Here is a 26,527-nt window from a genome sequence, read left to right on the forward strand (position 1 = left end):
GCTTGGAGAATGTTCCAGATGTGTGCTTAAGAAGAGTGTGTCTTGCTGCCGGTGGGAGGAGTGTGCTAAGGACATCTGCTAGATTTAGTTTGTTTATAGGGTCATTCAAGTCCTCTGTCTCCTTGTTGATCTTCCGGCTAGTGGTTCCATCCATTATTAAAAGTAGGCATTAAAGTCTGCGACTATTCAGTTAATTGTTCAATTTGACTGTTTTATGTATTATTCCATTGCAAGAATATACCATAATTTATTTACCCATGTCTCTACTAATGAATATTTAATTTCCCCCAGTGTTTTGCATGGACGCTAGGCGCTATTTGCAGCAGGAACCCACGGAAGCAAGCTCGATGCCGGTCAGCTGGTCAGTCCCTACTCCACAATCCTTTTGTACTAGGGAGTAACCTTGGAAGGGAATGTGGTGGTGTAAACACATCACAAGACACATTGTTTTAAAAAAAGTCAAATTTCAGAATACATATATGAAATACACTATCAAAAAAATTTTTTTTTGGTCTTGGTCTGGTTCCTGACACAGAGCTCTTAGGACTCTTGGAATCTTGAATGATGAGTGTCTTTTGTATGGTAATGAGATGACACTCGGCTTAAGGGCTTGGAGATAGCTTTGGGGGGGGGGTGGCAGGGTGGATGCCGGAAAGACCAAGTAGTTAGAGGGTTAGGACATTCAGCCCCACACCCCTACCTCTGGGGAGGAGAGAGAAGCTGGAAATTGAGTTCAGTCATCAAGAATGAATGATCTAATCAATCATGGCTATGTAAAGAAACCTTGATAAAAATCCTTCAACAGTGGGCTTCAAGGAGCTACTGGGCAGGGGAATACATGTTTCCGCTGAACGGGTTTGCTTACCTCAACTCCATGGGGACAGAGGCTCCCACACTCCAGACCCTTCTAGATTCCACCCTCCAGCTGCTCATTTGCATCCCTTAAGCTGTAATTAGTATCATGTCTTCTTGGGGTATATGAGTCATTTTGGCAAATTACTGAACCTGACAAGGGGTTGTGGGAACCTCAGATTTGTGGCTGCTTGGGGAGAGTATGGGTGGCCCCTGGGACTTGAAGCTGGCATCGGAAGTGGGGGCAGGCCTGTGGGGGTCTTTGGTGACTCTGGAGAGTAGTGTTGGGATTGAGTCGAGTTGGGGCACCCCTAGCCGGTGTCGGGAGAATTGGCTGGTGTGTGTGGAAAATGACACGTTATTTGGGGGTCGGGAAGAAGATGTCACAGCGCAGCGTGAAACCACAAACGTAACACACCGCTAAGCAAGACTAGTCAAGTGTGTGTGCAGAGAGAGAGGAAGGAAGGGAGAGAGAAAAGGCAGGGAAAGGTTCCAGAAAACTGGACGCAACGGTCACCTCTGAGAAGAGGAATAAGTTCAGAGGCTAGTGACCAAGGCGGACGTGGACATGGCACTGTTTTAGTATTTACAACAAGCATAAGGCAGTGCACGACTTGTACGGTTTAGAAGGAAAAAAAAAAAAAGACAAATGAATGAAGGGAGAAGCCAAGTACGGCACAATAGTCAAGCCAATATCCAATCTTTCACCCCAACACACATCTTCAGGGAAGACCACAGGCCCAGCGGCTTGTTTGCACCAAGGAAACCCTCTGGCTGGTCCCCTGACCTGCCTCACGAAGGACTGGTCCACAGGCTGGGGGTTTCAGGTGGGGCCGAAGAGACAGCAGGACAGTGAGTGTGCTGTGGGGAATCGAGCTAGACGCGGCATTGGGGTCATCAGAACTGGGTCACAGAGAAGCCACAGCACAGACAGGGGAGACTGGAACCAGAAAAGGTGGAGGAAGGCAGAAGAAGCTGGTCTGCTGAGCAAAGCCTCAATGAGAAGCCAGGTGGGTCCTGAAGAAGAGGCAGGAGCCGTCTCTCTCTAGTCCTGGCCCCATAAACCTTGGCTACGTGTGCTGCCTGGTGCTTGCTGTGGGATCTCCGAGTCTCCACACCGATCTGAGCTATGCAGGTGGGTGTTTGCTTCATACAACTTGAAGGACTGTTTGCTGTCACCTGTTTGCTGTCATGAGTAACAACTGATTTGGGCGCGGAATGGGACGCAGACAGCCCTGCCTCCCAGACACAAGTCCTGACCCCCGCCAGCCCTCTCGCTGACACAGAGGATGGCCACCGGGGTCCCATGGTGAGCCTGTGGTTTGGGGCGACATGAACATGCCCACGGCAGCCACTCCTCCCTGACGCTGGGTTAGTATGGCCATTTCTACCCAAGAAGCAAAATGTACTTTCCTAGACTATTCTCAAAGACTCTATCTAAATCCTAAGCACTCGATTCAACCCATTAATGGAGCATGTGGCAGCCACTGCTGTGTCTGTCCTTGTCACCACCCAACTCTTCCTGCATACAGAATCCTCAGGGTTCTCAGGAACTGAGTAGCCCGGGGCTTCAGGGAGGCTGGGCATCTTCTGAGCTGGGAGGAGCAAGGTCTTGTGCAGTCCCTACCAGTGGCTTCAGAAAAGGCACGTAGAGTGCTTTATAACACACACAACCTGTGGGAAAGCCTGCTGTGGGAGCACTTGGGTGCTTTTCCTTGATCTTTGACAGGGACACAGGAAGGAACACTGTCCTCCAGTTTTGGGATGTTAGCAGGTGGAGGTGTGTGTGATGCTTGGAGTTGTGCAGCCATTCTGTGACCTGAGGACTCACCTGAGGACAAAAACTAACACCCTCAAGATGGCAGAGCAGAAAGATGGAGAGAACCTGGGTCCCTGATGTCCCCTCCTGGGCATTGAATTCACTAATACCAGATGTTCCCCCCCTACTGCCACTGGACTCCTTCATAGGCAAGATAATAAATGCCCTTTTCCCTGAGCCATTTTAAATTTGATCAACTATTACAGCCATCCCAAACCCTCCTGCCTAGTGAACATATCTACCTGATACAAAGACTAGCTAAGGACAGTGAGCTGAGAACCAGGTGCTCACACAGGCGGACGCTGGTTACTGGGGGTCAAGGCCTGTGCCCAGAAATTAGTTAAATTTCAAGCCAGGGAGACATGCAGGTCTGTGTAGAGCAGAGAAGCATTTCTGACCTCTCTTCACGGGCCAAGAAGGCAGTGCCAGGCATAGCCAGTGCAACAGAAATGCCTCCTCCAGGGACTGGGGTGCCCTTTCCATGGCCTCTGCTGGGAAAAAGGAAAATAAAAACGAAGCAGGACATGACTAGAGCCAAACACCGCGAGCCTTCAGTGATGCTGCGCGCTGGAATGGCCAAGCAAGAAGCAGCCGCCTGCCCCCGTCCTCACTGAGAAACCTCGGGGTGTGACGCGGGGACAGCAGCGGGTCACGGGAGCCCCCACAATGTGACACTGTTCATGTCTCTAAAAAGGACCGCTGAGCTATGGTGTTAAGGATATACAGTGAAACCATACTGAGGAGCAAGGAACAGATACAAACCAGAAAGGTGGCTCCCGTGCAGGGGGCAGCACCGTGTCCTTGTCCCTGGGAGACACCAGTGATTCTGGGGCCTGGGGTGACGCTCAGCTGGGGACATGGTGTCCCCTGTATTATTGTCTCACACACAGACACACAGACACAGACACACACACACACACACACACACACGCAACTACATGAAGTATTTCATGGGTAAAAACTACTGATAGTGTATCTAACCTTGAAGAAAAAACCATTTCGACACAATTTCAGATCATTTCCTCCCCATACACTCGGCCGTGACCCAGCCTGACTCTGTCTGGTCTTCGGAGATGGATCCACCGGCAGCTGGTATCTGATTCTGGGCAGTTTCCTTGGAAAGAGTTTGCCCAGAATCGTGCCCTCAGATGCTGAGGCCCTGATGGCCTATGGTGCTGGGTGGTCCTGCCTGCTCTATGTCACGGTCCCCACAGTCCTCACTGGGGGTCGTGGGGGCTGGTGTTCAATCCTGAGTCAGAGCCTAGATCCCATGGGCCTTTTTACAAACAGCGGGAAAAGCAAGTTCAAGGGTCCTGGGGCAGGTTCTATGGAAAGGGTCATTTTGCTCAGCTTTGCTCCTGCTGGCTCCCGGACTCTCCTCTTGACTGTGTCCCAGGCTCTTCACCAAACCTGCTCACACACCTCTCTCTGCCTAGGACCTCCCCCACTGCGCCCCTGTCAAGTCTTAGGTAAGCCTCACTCAGAGGTTTTGTTTTGTTTTGTTTTGTTTTCCAATACAGAAGGTAACACAAGCCAAGTACCTGGCATACAGTTGGTGCTCAGTAGACAGCAGCCGCCGTCCCGATATGGAGGTCCGACTTCTGAGCCTCCAGGTTGGTGCCTGGCCCTCCCCGAGCCAGTCTTCCTCGGGATCTAGAGCTGCGATGGCCAGAATCTATAAAAGGAAAGATAATCTGACTTGGCACAAGGGCGGAGGCTGGAGAAAGAGAGAGAGAGAGAGAGAGAGAGAGAGAGAGAATGAACCACTCAAGCATCAGAGTGATGCCCTGCTTTGGAAGAAAAGGCCAGAAAATCCTGGGGTGCCCATCTTTCCCGGTAGCAGTGACGCAGCGGACCATGGCCAGGAGCTGCTAGGGAGACGGGTTTTTGTCGCAGCCCAGGGCCAGCCTGGAAGGCCAGGGGCCACAGGTCCTGAGCCCTCTGGGACTGGGAAGAAGGGCAGTGGTAGCTCTGAGGTTAGTCCTGGCCAGGGTGGAAGGTCTTTACAAAGTCCTTGGCAGGAGTGTTTGCAGAGTGGAGACGTTCTGATCAGCCACAAATTCATTAGGTCAAAAGTGGCAAACCACCGTCCTGAGCCCAGAAGACTTCCCTTCCCTGTGAATTACGTCTTCAGCCCCCAGCACGCCATGGCTTTGGGCAGGAACACACCATGGCATGCACCGTAATTTCCCCAAGGTGGTGTTCCTTATGGTGACTGACGACGCCGTCGTCTGTGCCCAGCTCGGCCACTCCGGGAGCCCGGGAAAGGAAAGCCAGGGAGGCGGAAAGGTGAGGCACAACCCCTGAGAAGGTGAGGTGGGACCTGACACCTATCCCGATGGCAGCTGGGATCCCGGTGGTGGGGACTTTAAGCAGCTGTTCATGACCAACCGCTCTTATTCGGCAATGACAGGGACCCTGGGACATCACTGTTTAATCAGGAGCTTGTTTGGTTTCAGCTTTGACGATTAATCACAGGTGACACCAGATCTCCCAGGGCTGATGGAAGCTTCTCTTGTCGGGCGTCCACTTAGATCAGAGTGAGCTGTCACAGGCCCTCTGCCCTGGGGAGGTGGCAGTGACATGCTTCTCTGGAGGACACCATCTCCTTCGTTGCCTTGTGGCCTCCCTGCTCTGCGGCTGGGAACGGGGCCACCACCGCCTGGCTCTGCAGGCGAGGGCCAGGGGAGCAGGGGATCTGCAGAGTGAGAGGCCCCAGCAGAGACCAGCAGGCCGATAAGCAAAGGCAAAGGGAAATTATACTTTCCTTTCATTTGCATTTACAAGCAGGAGGACATGCATTTTTTTTTCATAATCAGAAGAAAAGGCTTTTACAGAATTAATTGTAAGAAAGATTTTAGTTATAAGAAAGGAAAACCGGATTTCCATAGGGTTGTACAGCTACCCAACATGTCAACGCTGGTTGGAAAAACTGAGACACAGGACAACCAGTGATGAGGCTGAACTTTCTATTTCTGCTGTTAGAGTTTGGACGACATCCTCAAGAACTTGGTCACAAGGTCGGAAAAACATACAGGACGTGTTTCTTGAGAGATTAGCTTATTGGTGTAACATTCAGATGGTTGAAACACCATCCCTGAGGCTTATAGATTATTTACTATGTGCCAGGCCCTTGCTAAACACAAGTAAGCAACCTCAAAAACTCTCCAAGATAGGCAGTATGATTCGTATTATTATTGCTATCATCATCCCCATTTTATAACCAAGCAAATCAAACCTGGTAGAGGTTCAAGGTCATATAATTAGCACAGAGGTCAGGATTTGGACCCAAGTTTCTCTGACTTACCACACACAGCCCCTAGAATCACCTTTTAAAAGAGACAAGTTTGCTTTTAGAAGGGCTGGGATCCAGAAAGGATATGTACGTACATTCCCTGAAATAGCACTTTTACATGCAAACTTAACAGAGAACTCCAAATGCATTCTAAGAGGGCAGCTATAGGCTCAGGGTTAAAAAGAACGATTGCTTCTGGAAGTCGACTGCTTAGTGAGTTATTAGTGTATTACTCAAACACAGTCTGTGCCCATTCACCCTACGGCGAGGCTGTTAAATCGACAAGCAGAACTTGTACACACTGCTTTTGTCAACTCCTACTTAAGGATAAACAGAGAGCCAAGGATCACTTGATGTTGGAGGAGAGTCTTCATGTGAAAGGAAGAAACCAAAAGCAACAAGTTGCTACAAAGAACTTGCACGAAGCAGACGATGCAGATTAAGAGAAAATTAAAAACAAAACCCCTCAAAACGAGAACCCCAAACCTGATGATTAATATCCACTGAAATTAAATAAGATATTGCATCTTATTGTTTTATAAACAATAGTAGGATGCTATGAAAAAGGAACAAAGAATGAGAGGGAGTTCTTGGCAATTAAAATAAAATACCAGAAATTTATCAATACAATGTTTGGAAGACAAATTTGAGGAAATCTTCCAAAGAAGTTAATAAAAAGTTAAATGGAAGAAAGATAAGAAATGGTGAGGGAAATGAGGTTAATAGGTCTAATATCCAATTAATAGAAATCCTGCAAAGAGAGTGCAGAGGTAGTTTCCTTTCTTGTCTAGCTTTTGGGGCTAGAATGTAAAGTTAGGGATGAAATTATCAGAGAATTAATATTAGAGGTGTTTCCCGATGCAAGACCACAAGTCTTCAGATTTAAATGGCCCTTTGGGTGCTCATTGCCATCAGTGGCAAAAGAACCTTCTCAGAACCTCTTTGTGAAATCTCAGGTCATCAGGAAATAAGAGAAGACCCTAAAAGCTTCCAGAGAGGACACATCAGGTCATAGGCAAAGGACTAGGAGTAAGTTTGGCATCAGACATTTCGACAGCAATACTGGAAGCTAGGAGACAATGAAGTGACGCCTTCACATTTTCGATGGAAAATATTTTTTAACCTGGAATTCTATTAAACTCCCCCCCCTCCAAACTATAGGCAGGAAAATAGAATGATACTATTTTCCTAAAGGCAAAAGACTCTAAATACTTATTTATTTATTTTAAAGATTTGGTTATTTGTCAGAGAGAAAGAGAGAGAGAGAATGAACAGGCAGGGGGAGTGGCAGGCAAAGAGAGAAGCCTAGAGCCTGGGACTCCATCCCAGGACCCTGGGATCATGACCCGAGTCTAAGACAGAAGCTTAACCAACTGAGCCAACAAGGCTTCCCGACTCTAAACATTTATTTCCCGTGTACCATTCCTTAGGAAGCTACTAGAGGATTGTTCCAGTAAAATGAAGGGAAAAAAGCAGTAAAGAGGAAGGTATGGAGCTCAGAAAACAGAAAAACTGGACAAAGCAGCAAGGAAAGTTCCAGGATGAGAGAGAGGTAGCAAGAAGGAGCTAGCCAAGATTGTGACAGGATCACGGAGGGCCCACTAGCAGGAGGTGGCCAGGGGGAAAATGGAATGGTCCTCTGATATATTTCGCAATTTAGGAAATAATATTGTCGGGTAAATGACAGGACTGTGAGTCAGATGGAAAAATAGTGAAGGACAGGCACGTTAAAAAACAAAACAAAACAATAACAAACCCTCAACAAATGAAAAAAAAAAAAAGGCAGTATTAACTCCAGGAGAAAACAAAAAGGTAAGAAAAGACATCATCACAGCATACAACTTGCCCCCAACATAAACAATGTTTACCTAAGCGATAATAATGTAACACATAAAGCTGTGATCTAAACGCATGGAGAGAATGCAGGAAGGGGAGAGGCGTGGAGTGGGGTACTCAGAAGAGGGCTAAATGCTCCTCTACCTAAGAGTATGTCAATAAAGAACGCCTTGAAGAGGCTATATCTGTAAATAGCCATGCAAACCCGTTACTTAGAAATGAGGTAAGTAACAGAAGCAAACAACAATGAAGAGTCAGAAGTGCTTGCCTCTGGGGATCAGGACTGAGAACAGATGTTTTTATTACAAGCCTACTTCACATTGCGACTCTGCAAGACTTATCTTATCCTGGCAAATAAATGAGCAAAAATTAACATATGTCAGTAGCTGGAAACAGGGACGATACATTTAAGTATAAAGAATCAAAGAGTTATCTCCATTCTCTGTGCACTTAACACAGTCTACCTTTCGCAGCGTTTGTCGGACAGCGCCCCTGTCTGTACACCGGAAGTGCCGCCTGTGTGTTTCATAGACGTCGCCTCCCAGGAGCTCCGTTAGGTAGGTTTTATTATTCTAGATTTTATTATTCCCACTCTGTGAGAACGAGGTAGGATCAGAGAGTTAAATAATGGGGTGAGATCCCACTTGCCACTAAGCGGCCAAAGATTCCAACTTAGCCCTCATTGATTCCGACTCATCTAATGTTAATTAAACTAGCGGTGGTCACAACTAACATTTATTAAGCAGAACATCTATGCTTCATATGCATCTATGCTAATTAGCATCAATGTTATCCAGCAATTGATTCCTGGCTCCCTGGGCTCTCTATCTTTCTCTTTATGGCTTTATTCCCTCATTCAGTGGGAGCACATCCTCTAATAGCTGTCTACGAAAATGTCCATGGTGTAGCTCTAGGTAGACACTGTGCTAAATGTTCCATGTGGATTATCTCTTTTCCTACAATACACTAGAAGACATGTACCACTGTCACCATTTTATAAAAGAGAGACTCAGGGAGGCTCAGCGACCTGCCCCACGTCTGTCTCATCTCCTATAGAACTTAGCATGACAACTTACTCTTAGGAGCTGTTCAGTATATACTGGCTAATAAATAAAAATCTCGTCCTGGGGGTGCCTGGGTGGCTCAGTGGGTTAAGCCTCTGCCTTCAGCTCAGGTCATGATCTCAGGGTCCTGGGATCGAGCCCCACATCAGGCTCTCTGCTCAGTGGGGAGCCTGCTTCCCCCCCTCTCTCTCTGCCTGCCTCTCTGCCTACCTGTAATCTCTGTCTGTCAAATAAGTAAATAAAAATCTTTAAAAAAAATTACATCCTGAATAAGATAAACAAGAGGCTATTACTATTTCAAATCCAGGGAGTGCCAGCCCTTTGGAAAAGAACCGTTTGTGGGACAGATACCTCCTCTCTCCTAAGAGCTGCCCCAGAGAAAACGCTCTGGAACTAGAAGGGGGTCAGCAGTCAGTCAAATAGATGTATCTTGGCTTAATTGATTTGCAGGGATGATTGGAGTGAGAGACTTGAGATGGAGGGTTTCATTTTTCCAAAGAAACCTCCATTTAATTGAAAGGATTTCTGGCAAAAAAAAAAAAAAAAGGAAAAAGATTATTTAAAAGGATGGTCTATGGCTTGTTAGAAAGGACCAAGGAGCTGGTCCAGCCATCTACATGTTCACAGCCCTGGAAATGAAGCTTTATAGAAAAGGACCAAAACGACCCCCCGCCGTGGCCCTTGCCACCTGCAGCCCCCACTCCTATAAAAAGGACATGTAGAGAAATAGGAAGAAATATCCCCCCTACAGGATTCTTCCCTGGGATCCCAGGTAACTTTCTAACCTATCTCTTTCAGCTCATTCAACAGAAATATTGAGAAGATAGTATTCCCCATCAATTAACACCTGTACAGCAATCAACAGAGCTTCCCTGATATGTATTTTGAAAGCAGCAATTATCGTTTTAAATTCGCAGTGGAGTGGCCGATCCCACCCGCTGCCTACCTAACATCCATTCTCTCTCAGCACAGTCCCAATTTTGTGGGAAGCCTCGAACAACTATGCTTACACCTCTCTGGCAGCTAGATGGGACACAGTTTTGGCCAATGAGATGGAAGCAGAAGTTTCTGCAGATGTTTAAAGGGCTCTGTAGAGGGGTGGGGCAGAATCGGGGCAGAATCAGGGCAGAAGAGCCTTTGATTTGTTCTCGTCTTCATACCTGGAATGTGGATGCAATGTTCAGCTGCACAGCAGCTATTTTGTGAGCATGAAGACAAAGGTCACACTCTAAGTATGGCTGTGGAAGATTTCACAGTAGGATGCCACAGGCATTTTGGGTCTAAGCTTAACCTCTGAATTCTTGGTTCATGAGAAGAATAAAATCCCTACTATGCACAAAACTGATTTTTGTCTCAAACAAAGGCGATTCAAGCCTCCTAAGAAAGTCCTATGAACCCTAGCAACAGACTTCTGAGGCCCACAATCTGAGTGACCGCTTCTTCCGTTTGTGCTGATTCCTTTTTTTCTAGATCCAAAACCAGAGTAAGCAAGAGATCGGTAAGGACCAAGGACCGCCCGCCCACGAGCAGAGTGCCCTCCGAGGGGTCGGCAGCCCGTGAGGAGATAAGGCACAGTCCAGGACATGTGACGAACAGATCCTGCCTCAAACCCTGAGCCACGCTTTTCAGCCTTTTCAGCCTTCAGTCATGTCTCCAGCCTCCACCACATCCACTGGAGTCTCTCTGTTCTCTCATTCAGCTCTCGTTCTTCCACAGAAGCCCACCGTCCCCCAGGTTCCTACCAGCCCCAGCTCACATGACAGCCAAGCTCCTCGCCGTCATCCCAGAGCACCGCCAACCTCCCCTGACCATCTCCTCGGGGACCAGGTCACCCGTAATCGCACCTGGAGCTCCTCTAGGGACTTCATTCATCTACTTTCAGGTAATCCGGGCGAAGGGCCCATGGTTTCTGTGAATAAAACTGTGTCGACCTGGTATCTTTTAGGAAGGAAGAAGGGAGGCATCAGTAGATATCAGGGTTCGGGGTTGGTGGGGAGCACGAGGCATTGACTGAAGCCAGAGACCGAAGGCACAGCGAACACCACCCTTTTCCCGTCCCCATGCCTGCCACACACCCCACCTTCTCCTGCAGCTTCTAACACACACCGTGGCAAAGAACATGGGAAGGGCACACACCTCTTGCATTAGCAAAGGATACTGCCCCCCTCCAGCTCCCGTTTTCCCATCAGTGCTGCACAGCAGCTTTTGAAACAAAGCACTTCCAGGAAAAACAGGTTTAAATTGTTCTGAAATGCATATCAATTCATTGCATTGGCTCTTCAGAAGCACCTGGATTCTGGAGCCCGGCACACAGTGCTCCCGTGGCGCTGACGGTCTCTGGGAGCCGGGGCTGGGCCACTTTGCCAAACTTGGGAAGCATGGTCTTGCTCTGGGGCTGGCCAAGGAGAGCCCTGGCTTCAGCGATCCTGAAATGCCGTTCTCTCGGAAGCCTGGTCAGCAGATGGCCTTTGCCACGGGCACGGTGACGTCATGGCACCCACCAGCCAAGTCCAGCCCCGGAGCCCTCTGTGCTTTCAAAGACAGACCCTCTGCTTTATCCGGGTGCCCAGTCTTCACTGTTCAGCTGCCGTTTTGTTCTCTGGGTTGGGAGAAACTCGGAGCGTCCGCAGGCCCCTCTGAAGGCTTCAGGCTGAGACCTGGCTTGGAGTCACGCTAACATTTGCTAAAGTAACAGCTCTAATGGTCTAAGGTATTATGATAAGAACATTCCATTGTTTCAGAACTGTGTTCAGTCATCGGTTAGCCAAGATGGCCTGCATGATGGCTGGGGATATGGTCAGCCCATGGAGCTGCCCTGCTTCGACCTCTCCCAGTGGAACCCAAGTCCCTGCTGTGGAACAGACCCACATTCCTGTGCTCTCCACCCGGGTTCGCCATCACCCATTTGCACACCCGCTGTGATTCCTTGAGAGGGCTTGTGTGATGCTCACGGGGAGTGTCAGGCACATGCCGCCGGCCTGTGGTGAGCTCTGCGCACAACTGCCTGATGAGCGAACAAACAGGGCTCCTTCCAGAGTCCAGCCCGCATGCCTGGGGTTTCTACCGCACAGAAACGGGACACAGAGTGCATTTCGGTGCATGAATCATAAGGAGATGTGATTCCAGCCCGGGAGAAGCGGAAGGAAACCACGAGTTCCTTTTTGATTTGGGGAATGGGGAGCCAGGTGGGAAGGGAAGGAATCAGACATGGGGCAGGCACAGCCCTAGACCGGATCCTGCACGGATGGAGTCCTGCCCCCGGGGCTGGCGGGTGAGTGCGTGCGGTGAGAGTCTTCTGAGTGAAAAGGTTGGGCCCTTGCGTTTCACAGAAAAGGTCACCAGCGTCATCAAGTAAGAGCCCCACGCGGACAGCGGCCAGGAACGAGGCTGGAGGGTTCTGTGCAAGCCACACCTGGACCTTAAATCTTCCCCTGTTTACCTCCTCCTGATGTCACCTGGTTGGTTCTGCAACCCCAGGGGGAGTGCGAGCCCAGGTCAGAATGGCAGAGCCGGCTGGGTCCTGGGGGTGATGGTAAGGAAGCCTGCAGGTTCGGGAAGAGGTAGGGAGGGAGCAGGGCTGGGGAGAAAGAGGAAGAAGGAAGCCCGGGGTGGCAGGTGAGCCTCTGCTTGGAGAATGCAGTTCTGAGGTACAATGCGATGATCGGCCAGGGGAACGAGCAGCGGGCCACGCGGGCCACACTGCCGCTCAGATGGACTTATCTCCGGGGCCCAGGGCTGGTCTATAGCCTCACGAGCATGCTTTGAGGCCCCGGCAACAAGGTGATCTGGGCTCTCTCTCTTCTGCCTTTCGAAGGCGCACAGAACACAGACTCCGAAGCCATGCGGTCAACAGCCAAAAATGCATTTGTATTTTCATGGGGCTGTGCCTTCTGTGAAATATCACGAGGATGGGTAACTCAGCGACTCTTCTGAGCATGTTTCCACACGTTTGACTAGGACTCTGCTGATGACTTCAATCAGGAGCGGGCTGGTATCTAGAAGCATGCAGATTTCAGGTTTCCTCCTGCGGGAAGAGAGAGGTGGCTTTGGGGGCAGGGTGTCCCTGCCTCTGGCTTTTTCCGATGCTTCTGCCACAGTCTGAGTGGACCGCAACAAGTGAAACCAGTGGGGCCGCCTCTGCTGCTGGAGGGCAGCCCCTCAGAGGCCTGAGGCTCCTGCTTTCCCGCGGCTGCAGGGGCTCCCACAGATGTCTTCTCGAAAGGCCTCTGGGGCTGGTGGGACCACTGAGGCAGGAAGCAGCATGGTATGTGGACCTCAGACTTTCTTATTTTTACCCTGCGGTGTTCGAGGCTTGAGGTCAGAGCTGTACTTTCTCCGACATCAGTCCCCTGGACAGGTCTGCAGGCTACAGCAGCAGAAGAGCCAGAGGGAGGGCCTTTGCTAGATGCGCGGTCTCTGCAGATGTCTTTGGGGTACGCCTACAGAGCTGGGGCGCTGGGGTTGCATTTGCAAGGAGGATGTAGAGCCTGTCCTTGAGAGGTCAAAGTGCACTGTGCTTGTTGATGTCAGGTGACATCCCCCCCTTCCTGGAGAAGATGGGATCTGCACATAAAGAATCAAGGAATTCTACTCTGAATAAACTGAAAGTCTAGTCAAAAAAAAAAAAAAATCTTTGCATAAGGAACTAACACTGTGTGTCCTACTGGAAAGCATCTAATCTTTTTTTCTTTTTTTAAAGATTGTATTTATTTATTTATTTGATAGATCATAAGCAGGCAGAGAGGCAGGCAGAGAGAGAGGAGGAAGCAGACTCCCCGCTGAGTAGAGAGCCCGAGAGCCCGACGCGGCGATTGATCCCAGGACCCTGAGATCATAACCTGAGCCGAAGGCAGAGGCTTAACCCACTGAGCCACCCAGGAGCCCCAGAAGGCATCTAATCTTGAAGTGGGGATCCTGGGTGTGAGTTCCAGCTCTGCCGTTTTCTGCTATGCGGTCTTAGGCATGTTGCTTAACCTCTCTGAGCCCCTCCTCCAGTCACTACCACCATTTCTCGGTCTGTAGAATTGGACAAGCAGCGCTAACATCTTAGGATTGCCGCTGTACACACGGTAGGCACTTAATCAATATCACTTAATCTGGCTCTTTGGAAGCCAACGGCAAACTCTGGCTAGAAACAGGGTCTCTGCCGGATGTCCTGTGCAATCATGCCAAACAGAACTTAGAGAAAAACACCAAAGATCTGTCTTCAACCTTTTTGTCGGGGCCGCCGGTTTGCATCTCACCCGCCCAGCGCTGTTGGCATCTCCTTATGTCCACTGTGCTGCTTATGGCCTCCGGGAAGGGATCCCTCTCTTTTCTTCCCTGGTCCACACTGCGGTCCAGACAGGAGCTTGCACAGATGGGCGTTTAATATTTATAAAGGGATTGATTTCCAATGCATAAGTGCGCTCTCTCTTTTCCTCGTTTTAGCTTCCTCCCTGTGGCGGGGGAAGACCTTTGTGTCTGCAGACGTGGTGTGGGTCTTCACGACAGCCTGTGGACTGGCTCACACGCCCTTCTTTGGCACCGGCTTGCTTTGCTGTGTCTGCAATTTGGATCTCAGCGTCGATCTCTCTCAGCCTCTCAATCAGTCACGGATCAGAAGTCTAGAATCCACACTCTGTCCAATTTCTGACCCGCAGGAACAGAGCTATCTTGTCACAACCCACCCCGACTGGGTGAGAGCTGCGGCAAAGCCAGCTGGCCTCACGTTCTGTCGGGAAGAACACGGTATCAGTCACTTTTTGCAGGGTGCTCCTTCCCTGGGGCACGGCCCGAGTCTGTAGGGCCGTCTGCGTCACCGCAGACAGCCCGTGCTAGCCACTGGCATGCTGCAAATCCGTTCGTGTGGAAGCCTCCTTCTTGGAAAATTGCTAACCCCGTACCAGCCAGCACTTTCTGGAGAACGCTGAGGGCCTCTCTTGGTCCTGTGGGAGGTCACTAGCTGACCTTCAGGGGACACGTTTCTGGACGAAACTGTGGGTGTCTGACATGCAGTGGGCACTCATGCAGTATCAGAGGAGGGGAAAGAATGGAGCGTTGACAAAACCCACAACAGACGGCGGGAGTGGAGGTGGGCAGAGTGTCAGAAAAGATGGCTATGGTGCAGAAGGGCTGGAAAAACCACCTTCTGCAAATTCAGCGTGTCTCGCAGAGGGCGTCAGTCACCTAATCTAGGATTACGCTAGACCGGGCTCGCGCTTCCCAGGAGAAAAGGGACAATCAAGACTCCGGTGATGGAAAGCTGCGGGACGCGTCCGTGGTTGTTAGTTTCAACTGTGTGGCAAAATGAGAGTGGTGTCTCGCCGCTCAGCACAGTTGCTCGCTCACAAAGGACTCCGGGACAAACCACGGCCTCCGGAGCCTTCTGGGACCAATGACCCAGTTTGTGGGGGTTCCAGAAGCCTGATTTGTTCCATTCCCCTCTTTCTGCACGTCTCGAAACGTCACCACTTATTGCAGACATGTTGGGGAGAATATGTTCGGCGCCTACCTCCAGCACTCTTATTTCCTTCCCCAGATTATTGTAACAGATTATTGTAACCATGAGCGTGTCCGTGCCAGATTCCGCCAGCACAGAGGTGAAATTCAAACCAGTCAGATTTCCTGTGCTGGGGGGGGGGTCTGCCCAGAGATGGCAAGGTCGGGGGGGGGGGGGCACTAAGTCAGCTACAATGTATTTATTGAGGAACCACTATGTTGGGAGCAAAATAAGTTTGTGCCTCCAATGAAACATCCGGCTTTTGGGAGGGAGAGAGAAGCAGGAAAGGACCCAGAAAGGGTCCCTTTACTTACAATTACCTGCAAAATAAACAGCTCCCCCATGCATCAGGGCCCCTCCTTTCCACAGCCCCTATAGCCTCACATTTCAATTAGCCCTGTTTTCTGGCCCCCTATCACCTCGGATAATCAAGGGCTGGCAGTAATTAATTGTGATAATGTGCTCTGGGGCACAGCCAACCGTAGCTCAGGAAGGAAGGCCAGAGACGTTCCTGTCCTCAACATGCCCGCGGACGAGGGCTGCTCAGGGTTCCGGCTGCACAGGCCTCGGGGTGGGTAAGGGTGGCAGGTAGAGAGCCTCACAGGCCTGGAGGTGGCTTCTGGTGTCTGCGACATCATGGCGGCAAGCAGGGGTCCCCCCCCCCCCACCCGCTTCCACCTCCCTTCCTGGTCCTCACCGCCCCGAGCCCTCCAAGCCACTGACTCCAGAAATGAAGACATTTATACGCACAGTGGGATACGATTCAGCCATGAAATGGAACATGGTGCTGATCTGCACTATACCACGGGCAAACCTTGAAAACCTCACACAGAGGAAAAGAACCACACCCGAAAGAACCACGTTTTGTGTGATCCCGTTTATGTGCCATGTCCAGGAGAGGGAAATCCACAGACACAGAAACGAGGTGGACGACAGGCTACCAGGGGATGGGGACTGGCCGAGATGGAGGGGTGACTGCTAGCAGAGAAGGGGTTTTATTCTGGGGGTGCTGGAAAATGCTTCAAAGCTAGGTGGAGGGTGTGATTGTGCAACACGGGGAGAGTGCGGAATGCCACTGACTAGTTCACTTTCAAACGGGGGTGCACCTGAGTGCCTCAGTCAGTTAAGTGTCTGCCTTCTGCTCAGATCATGGTCTTGGGGTCCTGGGATCGAGCCCTGTATGGGATTCGCCGCTTAGCAGAGAGCCTGCTTCTCCTTCTCCCTCTGGGCTTTCTCTCTCTCTCAAGTAAATAAGGTCTTTAAAAACAAAATAAAAAGGGGGTGTGGAGGTTATGTGAACTTCACCTCCACCCTTCAAATCAGATCAAATAAATAAATACAGCTACAGTTTCTGGAGCACACGAGAGGTGCCAGGTCCTTGCTGGGAAGGTACTATCAACTCTGATGAAGAAGTAAGAGGCCCGGGGCCTGGTGGCGGGGTGGGGGGAACCTGAGGATGGTTGAGGGACCGAGTCAAGCCTACGAGGCCCGCACGCACCCCCCTAATCCAGGCACCCCTGGGATGCGGAGGGACGCTGCCTGCAGGAAATGCAGGACAAGGCCCAAGGGAGGCAGAGGCAGCAGAAGCAGCCGGGGTGCGTGCGGGTTTGTAGAGAGGACGAGGGCGGAGGAAAGGGAAGAGGAACTCATGGTTTTTAGCCCCCACAGCGGGTTAAATAACCCACAGGTGCACGGCCCAGGGATGGGACGGACGCGAGTGGGGGTGGGCTCCGGCCGGGGGTGGGGGGGCCGGAATGGGAAAGTGGGGTCCGGCCAGGAAGGGCTGCTTCCGTGGAAGTGTCCGTGGAACCGTCACGTCCCTCCTCCTGGGAGCGACCGCCGGCGACCGGCACATGAACTTAAGCAATTTCCCGTAGGCCGGCTCACCTGTGTTAAAGCCACCAGGCAGCTTGAAACGTAAAAGAAACGGAGGGAAACTCACATTTTCCACTCCTTTGTGCGGGATAAGAGGGTAAATGGGACAAGGATTTGGCGAAGCATCTTAACACGCCCGGCCGTTGCTTGTAAGGGGAGTTCTGTCTTGTGTGCGTCTCTCCTTGTTAACGAGCTATTATGTAAGAGTGTCTTTAAATCAATCTGTCGGGGCTGGAGGCTGGTGGGTGTCCCTTTTCACTTTCTCCCCTGCTGGGTGCTGGCAAACACCACCCGTGTTTTTCTGATGTTCTCTGTGCTTCCTACACGGTGGGGTGGAAACATTTGCCTAGCCTCTGAGAGCAACAGGGGCAGGAATCTGGGGATCTCCACACTCAGAGACCATCACTAGCTTCTGTCCATGAAAGCGAAAGCTCGTAAATCAGATGCAATCAGAAAAACTTTTTGGGGGGGGGGGCGGGGCTTGTGTCAAATGACTTGATCACCTATAATTAATTAAATAAGGCGCCTGTCAAAACCGCACCCAGACACGGGAAATCAGGACGGACTCGAGGGCTGTTAAGAGTGAGTGTGGATTGCTGGGGACAAGGGAACCAGCTGATTTTGTGACCCTCTCTGGGCCTGTGTGGGGAGCTGGGAACAAGTCCGTCTGCAAAGCCAGGCTTGAAGGCCAGCTGCCTGGCGCTCTCTGCGATTGTCACTGGCCAAGCGGGCCTTTGTCCCCAGGCCAGGAGACTTCTCCATGGAGGAATGGCACCCGCTGCGAGACTTTGAGACACCCCTGCCCTTATACTGTCTCTTGTTTTCAAGGATGCCTCCTAGACCTCCCTGCCTTCTTTCTAACCCGTGATGTCATTTGATCCCCTCAAGGTACAACTGTCTGATAAACACAAGAGCCCAAGGACTACAAAAGTTTCAGCCCAGCAGGACCTAAGGGATTCTTGAAGCCTTTTAGTAGGAAATGAGGAACCTTCTCTGAGGCCCTGGGGAGATGCTGGTGGGGCGGGGGCAAGGGGTGGGAGGACTTCCCCTCGGGCCCTGGTCCTTCTGCCTCCCAGAAAAGTCATACATGCCCCGCTGTGCTTTTCCGCCCTGGGTTCTGGATCAAAGTTCTCTCGCTGGGCTCAGGCTCCAGCTTCTCTCTCTCTCCCTCTGTGTTGGCTACAGGCAGGGGTTGGACCTCGGGTTCACGTGCTGATGGACCCTCGGCAACAGGTTCTTTCTTTGCACATGTTATCTTACTAAAGCTCAGAAGAGGCTGCTAGGAGCTCCTGGGGAGGGCGGGGATCCCCGGAGGGCAAGACTGTGGGGCTTCTGGCTGCCGACCCCTCCAGCGGGGAGCCTGGGTACCTCTCTGTGCACTCAAGCCCACACCTCTGCCCTCGGCCCCCGCCCCGTCAGAAGAAAGTTAAAAAAAAAAAAAAAAAAAAGAATAATGGGAGCGTTCTGGTCCAATCGACCAGGCATTTATCGAGGGCCCTTCTCTGAGCTCCGTTCCACGCTCTGTGCAGTCGACATGACAGCATCAAAGAGTCGCCTCAGCACCGGGGGGTCGGGAGCCACACCGTGTTGTTTAAGAAGTTCAGAAATGGACAGGAATATGCGTGAAGCTGTGAGACACACGCTGTGGACGAGAGCAAGAGGGAGGAGGTAGGGGGTGGGGGGGGGTCGCCCAGCAGCCCCCAGTCTGCTGCAGAAGCCCTCCCTGACAAGGACGCAGCTTCCCCAGCTCTGCACCCACATGGTTCCAAGCAAAAGGACCGGCCAGTCAGAAAATATACTTACGTGCTTGAAAACTAGCTCGGTCCTGGGTCTGCCTAGGGGGGGACTCTGTGTGGTCCCCTCCAACTCCCTCTCCTCCGGTGCGTGGCCTACAGGGCCCCCAGAAAGTGCTGATGCTGCAGGGAGCCAGCGGCCTCCCCGGAAGCCCACACAACACCCCCTCGGAGGCCGCCTCTAATTTTAGCAGGGCCAGAGGTGGGGGCTGGGGGGCTGCCATACTTCCCTTTTTATTTTTGTTCTGAGCAGAGTCTGTGGGTGACTTTCCACCGAGGGGGAGGCTGGGAGACGCGGAGGGGACGCTGCTCTCTCTGGCAGGTGGGGCCGCGTCTGCCGCTGGGGCGCAGAGGGGATGGGGGTGCCGGAGTGGAGGGAGGAGGGGCCAGGAGTCTGGCATCACTTGTGCTCTCCCTGCCTGCTGGCCCCTGCCGCCGTCCCAGACCTCACCAGGGACACCGCAACCTCCTGCCTGTGACCTGCACCAAGGAGGACTCCTGGCTGGCCTAGAACATTCCAGGGAAGATGCTCCCGCAAGTCTCATATCAAGCTGCCCGGAGCCAAACAGCCCATCCTACTCTTTTCTCCTCCAGACATCCCATCCAGACGTCCACGGTAGGCGACGGACCCGGCTCCCCTCTGCCTCTCTGACCACCCGTGTCTCTGCCTTCTTACCCTGCGGGCTGCCCAGCGGGGTGGGGAGGCTCTGATCACCCCATTCCCCTGGGGGAACACAGGGCCATGTCCTCTCGGGGAAGTGGGGGCAACGGAAGCCGTGGGTGGATGGGTCCAAGTGACGCTCGCACACGCCGGTGACCCAGCAAGGCCGTCCCGCCCCCTTCCTAGAAGCTCCCCGCCCCGCCTCCACACCTGGGTGAGCGTCCCCGCCCAGGCGCCCCGGCCCCACACGGCAGAGCCCCACACTGCTTCAGCTTCCCTCCTGTGTCCCAGCCTATGTGGATCGCCACAGAACTTTCTGGACACTCTCCGCTTTCCTAAAATACTGCGGTGAGATCAGGAAGCCCCACGCATTGTAAGTACCCAGTGCAGTGGGTTCTGAAAAAGAAGACCCCCTTATGACCAGTTAAGAAGTGGACTGTGGCCAACACCCTAGAAAGTTCCTTCACAGACCTTTCCATCCCATGTTCCCACCCTCCGGGGTCACCAGTCCTGGGATGTCTGTCACCGAAAGACGGAAAAGCGTGCAACGCACTGTTTAGGACCTGGCTTGCTGTGCTTAGCATGTTGAGGGGCATGCGTTTGTGTCATGGTCAGGGGCTTGTGCGCCTCACAGCTTATCTGTTCGCCTCTCAGTGGACATTTGGGTGGTGTCCCAAGCTCTCTTTTTGGGGACATTCTCGCACAGATCTTTATATGGACATGTGTTGTCATTTCTTTGGAATAAATACCTGGGATTAGAATTGCTGGGTCATGGCATTGGTGCACCATCAGCTCCGTAAGAAACCGCCCGTTTTCCAAGGTGGCCGTGGGGTCCTGCCCTCCAGCCCGAGCGGGTGAGCGGTCACACACAGAAGCCAACGGTCAGGGAGCTCATGCACAGAGCTCACTCTGGTCAGCCTCTGGGCACGGCGGGTGGGCTGGGTCTGCAGGGCACCCTCTGAGCCCTCGGTATCTCCACTGTCACATGGGGACAATGACCATGCCAGTGTCACTGGGGGTGTGAGGATGAAAAGGTGAAGTTTGGAGAACACGAGCTCAGTGCCTACATCTGGTCAGCACTCAGGGCTGGACACAGCTGATCTCCCATCAGGGATGGCCCAGCCTCCCTCCTGAGGACAGAAACGGGTTTGCAGCATCTCCTGGTCATGCTCCCATGTTCAAGGTGTTGATGGCATCACTGCTGGGTGAGCGGAAAGGAGTAGGAGGGAGGTGAGCACGTCCTCCTCTCTGGGACCTTCCAAAGAACCTCCTAGGGACAGCTGGGTCTGTCTTCTTCCCGGTTTTCGTCCTCCAATTCTGAAAGCCGAGCCCTACTCTAATGCCACAGAAGGGAAGTCCTGCTTAACTGCAAATCCTTCCACTGGCCAGCAGTCATGTGTGGCAGCTGACATTACCACCCGAAACCAAGCCTCGGGGGAGTCGTTGGATTGACCTGAGGCCACACGGTGTCTTTGTCAGCTTCTGCTGCTACGACAACACCCCTCAGACTTGGGAGGCTTAAACAAGAGGGACTCAGCTCTCACAGTTCTTCAGCCTGGGCAGTCCAAGGTCAAGGTGCTGGTGGGTTCCGTGTCTGGTGAGACCTCTTCCTGGTTCACGGATGGCCACCTTCCCATGCTGTCCTCACCTGGCCTTTCCTTGGCGTGAGCTCATGAAGAGAGAGCTCCCCTACCTCTTCCACTGCTTGTAAGACCCCAACCCCATCACAAGGCCCCCACCCTCATGACCGCATCTAACCCTAATTACCTCCCAAAGGCCCCACCTCCAAATACCACCCCACAGGGGCTTAGGGCTTCCCCACATGAATTCTGGGGAGGGTTTAGGGCTGGCTCTGCCTAGGATAGAAGGCTCCTGTGTGTGTCCCAAAGGAGTAGGGCCTCCCTCTACCTGCTGTGCTATGAACATCACCAGGACACTGTCAACTGAGTGACGACTCCCGGACTCGCCGGCAAATCAATGGGAAGGAAGCACCACGGCGAAGCCTCCGTCCTAGTTGGTCAGAGTGCAAGGTAATGGGATTTCAGACCCAGGAGTGGTCTTTGGTGCCATTTCAGACCCCTGCACCGTGAATCCCCCGTTAGCGAACGTGAGTACTGACCGGTGGAAGGGAGCCCTTGCTGAATGAATGCTACCCACAAACGGTGGGCCTGGTGTCTGCAGGGCCCTCCGCGGGCGTTCCCGCAGGTGGCCTTCTCCATGCCTGCCCTGTGGGATAGGTCGCTTTACCCTCATGCTGCAGAAGAGGGTCCGGACACCAGGGCCCGGACCCCACGGGGTGGTGGGAGAGGCACAGGGACCGATTCCGGTCTTTTCTACCTCTGCACCCTGGACTTTCCATCATGCCCCATTTTTCTTTGTCCTGCACAGAAAGCGGATCTTTCTAAGGAGAGATAAACCCGCCAGAGCCAGGATGAGGGTAGGGGAAAGGGGGTCCAACCATGTTGCAGGGTAGGGCCAGGTGCCTTCATGTCCTTCTGTCCCTGGGAGTCTAAGACACTCCCTACCAGAGAGACCAGCACGGGGTTGGTAGAATTCTTTCCTGGACTCAATGGGGAGATGTCCACTGGGCTCATCAGGGGCGCAACACAGGGGGTGGGGGGTGCCCGCATGGAAAGGCAGAGGGAGCTGTATCGTCACAGGCAGCCGCTGAGAAGAGGTGCCCAGAGCCCCTCCAGGGGAGGTGGCAGGAGCTAAGTGACACGTGAGAGGAAGTGGCTTCCAGCAGCTTCCTGCACGCACACCCAAGGAGGTTCAAGTCTGAGCTGTAGGTGAAGAATGATTTCTCTACTATGGCAAGAAAGAAGAAGAAAAAAAAAAAAAAAACCCAACAACAACGCAAAACATCCGGCTCTGTAATAACAGCCTTGCGTGGTGTGGGGGGCAGGGGACCCAGACACAAAACACACCCAACGTGGAGTGGCGCTTTGGGGCATCAGCTGCATCCCGGAGGCCCCGGTCTGTCCTGCTACGGCCCCAGAATGCGTTCGTTTGGGCCCGCCCAAGGACGCAGGATTCAACCTCTCCCCTTTGTGTTATTTGTTTAATTTATCTCCGCCTTGAAACCGTAGTTCTAAACACTGCAGGCCCTTGACTGCTGACTCAGCTGCCAGAGCCAAAACTCATAAAATCCTGTTTCCAAAAGGTCCAATGATTTTATTTTCTGACCATAAATATGAAATTTAATTAGCAGCTTGCTGCTAATGAAGTCGCCACAGAAGCCAGCCTGGAGACCGCAGAGCAGGAGCAGAGCAGGAAAAGACCGCCCCACATTAAACAGAACCTGTGGACCTGTTAACCCTTGCCTCTCCCTCTGCCCTTCGCCACGACCCCTGAAGCCTGGAGAGCAAGGGAGCAGACTCCGAGCGAGCGGGAAGGACTAAGGCGGGGTGGGGGTTGCTCACTTAGAGACTGGGATGCGGGTAGGATGTCCCCTCCGGTTGGTAGGAAGTTCCTGGGCACTCTGGCCTGGCTGTGTCTCCACGGCAGGGTGGGGGGGGGGACTGGAAAGAGGCTGAACGAAAAAGAACTAAAGCTAAGGAAGAGCCCCGTTACTCTGTTTCGTTGAACACTTGGGGCTATTCACACTTGACCAAACACATGAATTCCAACACCCACCTGCTCCTCCAACTACCCCTGGTCTCAGTTTAACTTTTATAAAATGGAGTCTATAAATAATCTATAAATAGTTTATCTATAAAATAGGCATAATGCTCACAGCTGGTGGAATTTTAGTGATGATGGAACGTATTTCTAAAGCCTGTGCCTGGAATATAGCAGGTGCTCAATAAATGGGAGCCATCATTATTAATATCCTTGGATGGATTCATTCATTAAACCCAAAGTCCAGAACTCAGTAAGATCTGAAGTCCTATTGCGAAGAAACGGACTATTTCAAGCATCATTCAAGAAGCTGAAGGTGAAACATGGAAACCCAGTCTACACGGTTGGTGCTAAAATAATGCTGTCATCAACCAAATGTGTCCTGCGCCAGTGTCTAAGACCCAGGTGTGTGTGGATGGTGTGAGAGTATGTCCATCAAGCAGAGGTCATGGCGCACACACAGATTCCCCAAACAAACATCTGTTAGATGTGAGGGTCTCCTTCCCTCCTGAGGGGATCTCCAGCACGAAACTTCAGACTGAGTTTGCAGTCAAGGCACACTTGTGTGACAGTACGATACTCTAGAAAAAAGTTTATGGCAGAAGGTAATAGAGTTTTTAGGGTTGTTTTCATGCTTGCCTTTTTTTTTTTTTTTTTTTTTTTTTAACTGAAGCATGCTTCTGTTCTGCTGGCATATGAGAACTTGAACCAGTAGGAATAGCACGTGTTTCAGCTCCTGTGGCTCTGGGGGAAATTCTCCTAGGGTCACCGCTGAGATTTCTGGGATGCTAGAGGCTGAACCCCCTCAGGTATAACTGTCAGCCCCAGCAGGTGCAGATGGCTTTAAGGATTAAATGTTATGGGTAAACGATGCTGGGTAAATCCAACCCTATTGTCTCCATTTACTGGGTTTAGCACCACGGTCTCCTCTACACCACAAGCATCAGTTGATTGCCCATGTGAGGAACTACCCTGGCTCACGGGCTGAAATCCCTCCCCCATCAGTGCTGTCCCATGGCCTCGACGCCATCTGGAGCCTGTGGGACCTGCAGCTCCTTAGGCCTCATCTCAGACCTTCTGAGTCAGAGCTTGCATTTTAACAAGCTCACTGGGTGACTCACACAGACACGGGTAAGTGCTGTCCTAGCTCAGTCCTCACTGTTGGCAGAGACGCGGGTTGCTGACTTGCCTGTTCACTCCCCATCCAAGTCTTCTAGAACGTTTCTTTGACACGGGTGCTGGTCTCTCACGGCTCACACCTTGCCTGGCCTTTGATGAAGCCCATTTTGGCTCAATACATTCATTCAGATCTTAGAGGTGACTGAGCCCCATGTGGGACCAGGTCTTTATACTTCATACCTCAGTGGCCCTCACTTTGTCCTGGCCTTGCTGTGGGCCCTAGATGCTTATGTATGCAATGCAACAGCTCAGTGGTTCACTGGCTTCATTTCTAATCAACAACCTGGAAACAACTTCTAAAACTTAGGGACCTGGGCTCTGCTGTCCATTACCTATCTCTTCCAACAATCACCTTCCAATGGGTCATGGAAGAACACTATTTACTTGTAGCTAGTTCTTCTGTAAAGTGAAGTAAGGGTTTTTCTGCAAAGTAGGATTAAGCTCCTCAGGTATTTCTTATAAAATTCCAGTTTTTAAAAAAAATTATTTTATTTTTTATGGTTTTATTCATTGATTTGTCAGCGAGAGGGAGGGTAAAAGCAGGGGGAGGAGAAGGAGGCTCCCCGTCGAGCAGGGAGCCCGATGTGGGGCTCGATCCCAGGACTGTGGGACCATGACCTGAGCTGAAGGCAGACTCTTTACCAACTGAGCCGCCCAGGCATCCCTAAAATTCCAATATTTTATACAACAAGATTTTTGGGTATACTTAAAGTCTTTTCTTGTGGACAGGGTGCCCCATGATTTCTACTTACAATAAATCCTAAATCATTGCTCATCTTTTATAATACCTTCTTATCTGGCTTGGTGAATTCAGATCAGTCATGAGGTATGCAAAAAGTAACACACCATGAATAACAGCAAAAATATTAAACAATTATAAAGTGACAAGATACCTGAAATAACTATTTGTAGACATTGGGACAGGTGGCTCAGGATCACCATAACAGAAGAGAAATTCAGGAGGCAGGCCTCAGGACTGCTCTGGCTTTTTGCCTGGATGCATTTTACATAGTATGGGCAAAAAGGTGGATCCCAGAGGATGGCAGGTTCACCAAACCGTGGAGACGAAGATCAGCATTCAGGGCTGTTGATGTCTAAAGTTTGGGAGGAGAGATACCAAGAGCAACTAACAGACACAGACACAGACACAAGCTAAATACTAAACTATACTTACACATGGAAGACTCCATGAGTGCAGCAGACAGTAACTATCACAGGGCTGTGAACTGATAAATTTCAGATGACACACAGGACTGAGAGATGTCAGACTTCCAACTAGCCAGACCAGAGAAACTTCACTGAGTTCAGAGATCCAGAAAATCTCTACCTTAGCAGTAGATCTACTCTAACTCCAGAATAAAGACTGCTCTAGATATACCTAACAAAGCTTAACAATAAGTTTCAAAAGGATTAGGCCCATTCATACATAAAGTAATCAAAACTTATCATGATTCATTATCAAATCCAGAAACTTGGTATTCACAATGACCAGAGTTCAAGAAAAAAAATTATTAGACATGTGTATAAGCTGGCAAATTTGACTCATAACCAGAAGGGGGAAAAAGTCAATAGAAACAGATCCGGAAATTACAGAAATATAATTTTTTATTTTTGGATCTGGAATGTGCCTGCTAAGACTTTGAAACAGCTATTATAAATATGTCAAAATTTAAAGAAAACATGAGCACAAGAGCAAAACAGGTATGAAACAAGAAATAGCTACATGAAAATTCTAGATGTAAAAATTAGAATATATAAGTTATAAATTCAAATAGATGGGTTTAAAAACCACTTAGACATGCAGAATCATCAGTGAACTTGAAAATAGAGCAAGAAAAACTATCTACCTGAGGCAGAGAGGAAAAGAAAAGGCTGAAAAGACTGAACAGAGAATTAGTGAATTGTGGGATAACATCACATAGTCTAACACTCATGTAATTAGAGTCCCAGAAGGAGAAGAGAAAGAGAAATTGGGGGAGAGAAATTATTTTTAAAATGTTTCCATTTTTGACAAAAAATATCAACTCACAGATTCAAGAAACTCACTGAGC

General features: G+C 50.9%; 1 protein-coding gene across 5 annotated transcripts in view; it reads right to left on the minus strand.

Moving 5' to 3' along the window:
• The window catches only part of CARD11 (caspase recruitment domain family member 11), a 110,468-nt gene that overhangs the window by 35,197 nt on the left and 48,744 nt on the right, over positions 1-26,527 (minus strand). Inside the window, exons 1-2 of one of the 5 annotated variants that reach the window (XM_059154344.1) lie at positions 19,026-19,167; positions 4,213-4,346 (exon numbers count right to left, since the gene is read on the minus strand). The exons of 3 other annotated variants lie outside the window; for them this stretch is intronic. In XM_059154344.1, the coding sequence (XP_059010327.1) occupies positions 4,213-4,219 (7 nt within the window). In that variant the 5' untranslated portion in view covers positions 4,220-4,346; positions 19,026-19,167. Of the gene's footprint in view, positions 1-4,212; positions 4,347-19,025; positions 19,168-26,527 lie in introns of those variants that run through there. One more of the 5 variants, XM_059154343.1, reaches the window with a different exon arrangement.

The sequence above is a fragment of the Mustela lutreola genome, chromosome 17, assembly GCF_030435805.1.
Source record: "Mustela lutreola isolate mMusLut2 chromosome 17, mMusLut2.pri, whole genome shotgun sequence".
Taxonomy (NCBI): Eukaryota; Metazoa; Chordata; class Mammalia; order Carnivora; family Mustelidae; genus Mustela; species Mustela lutreola.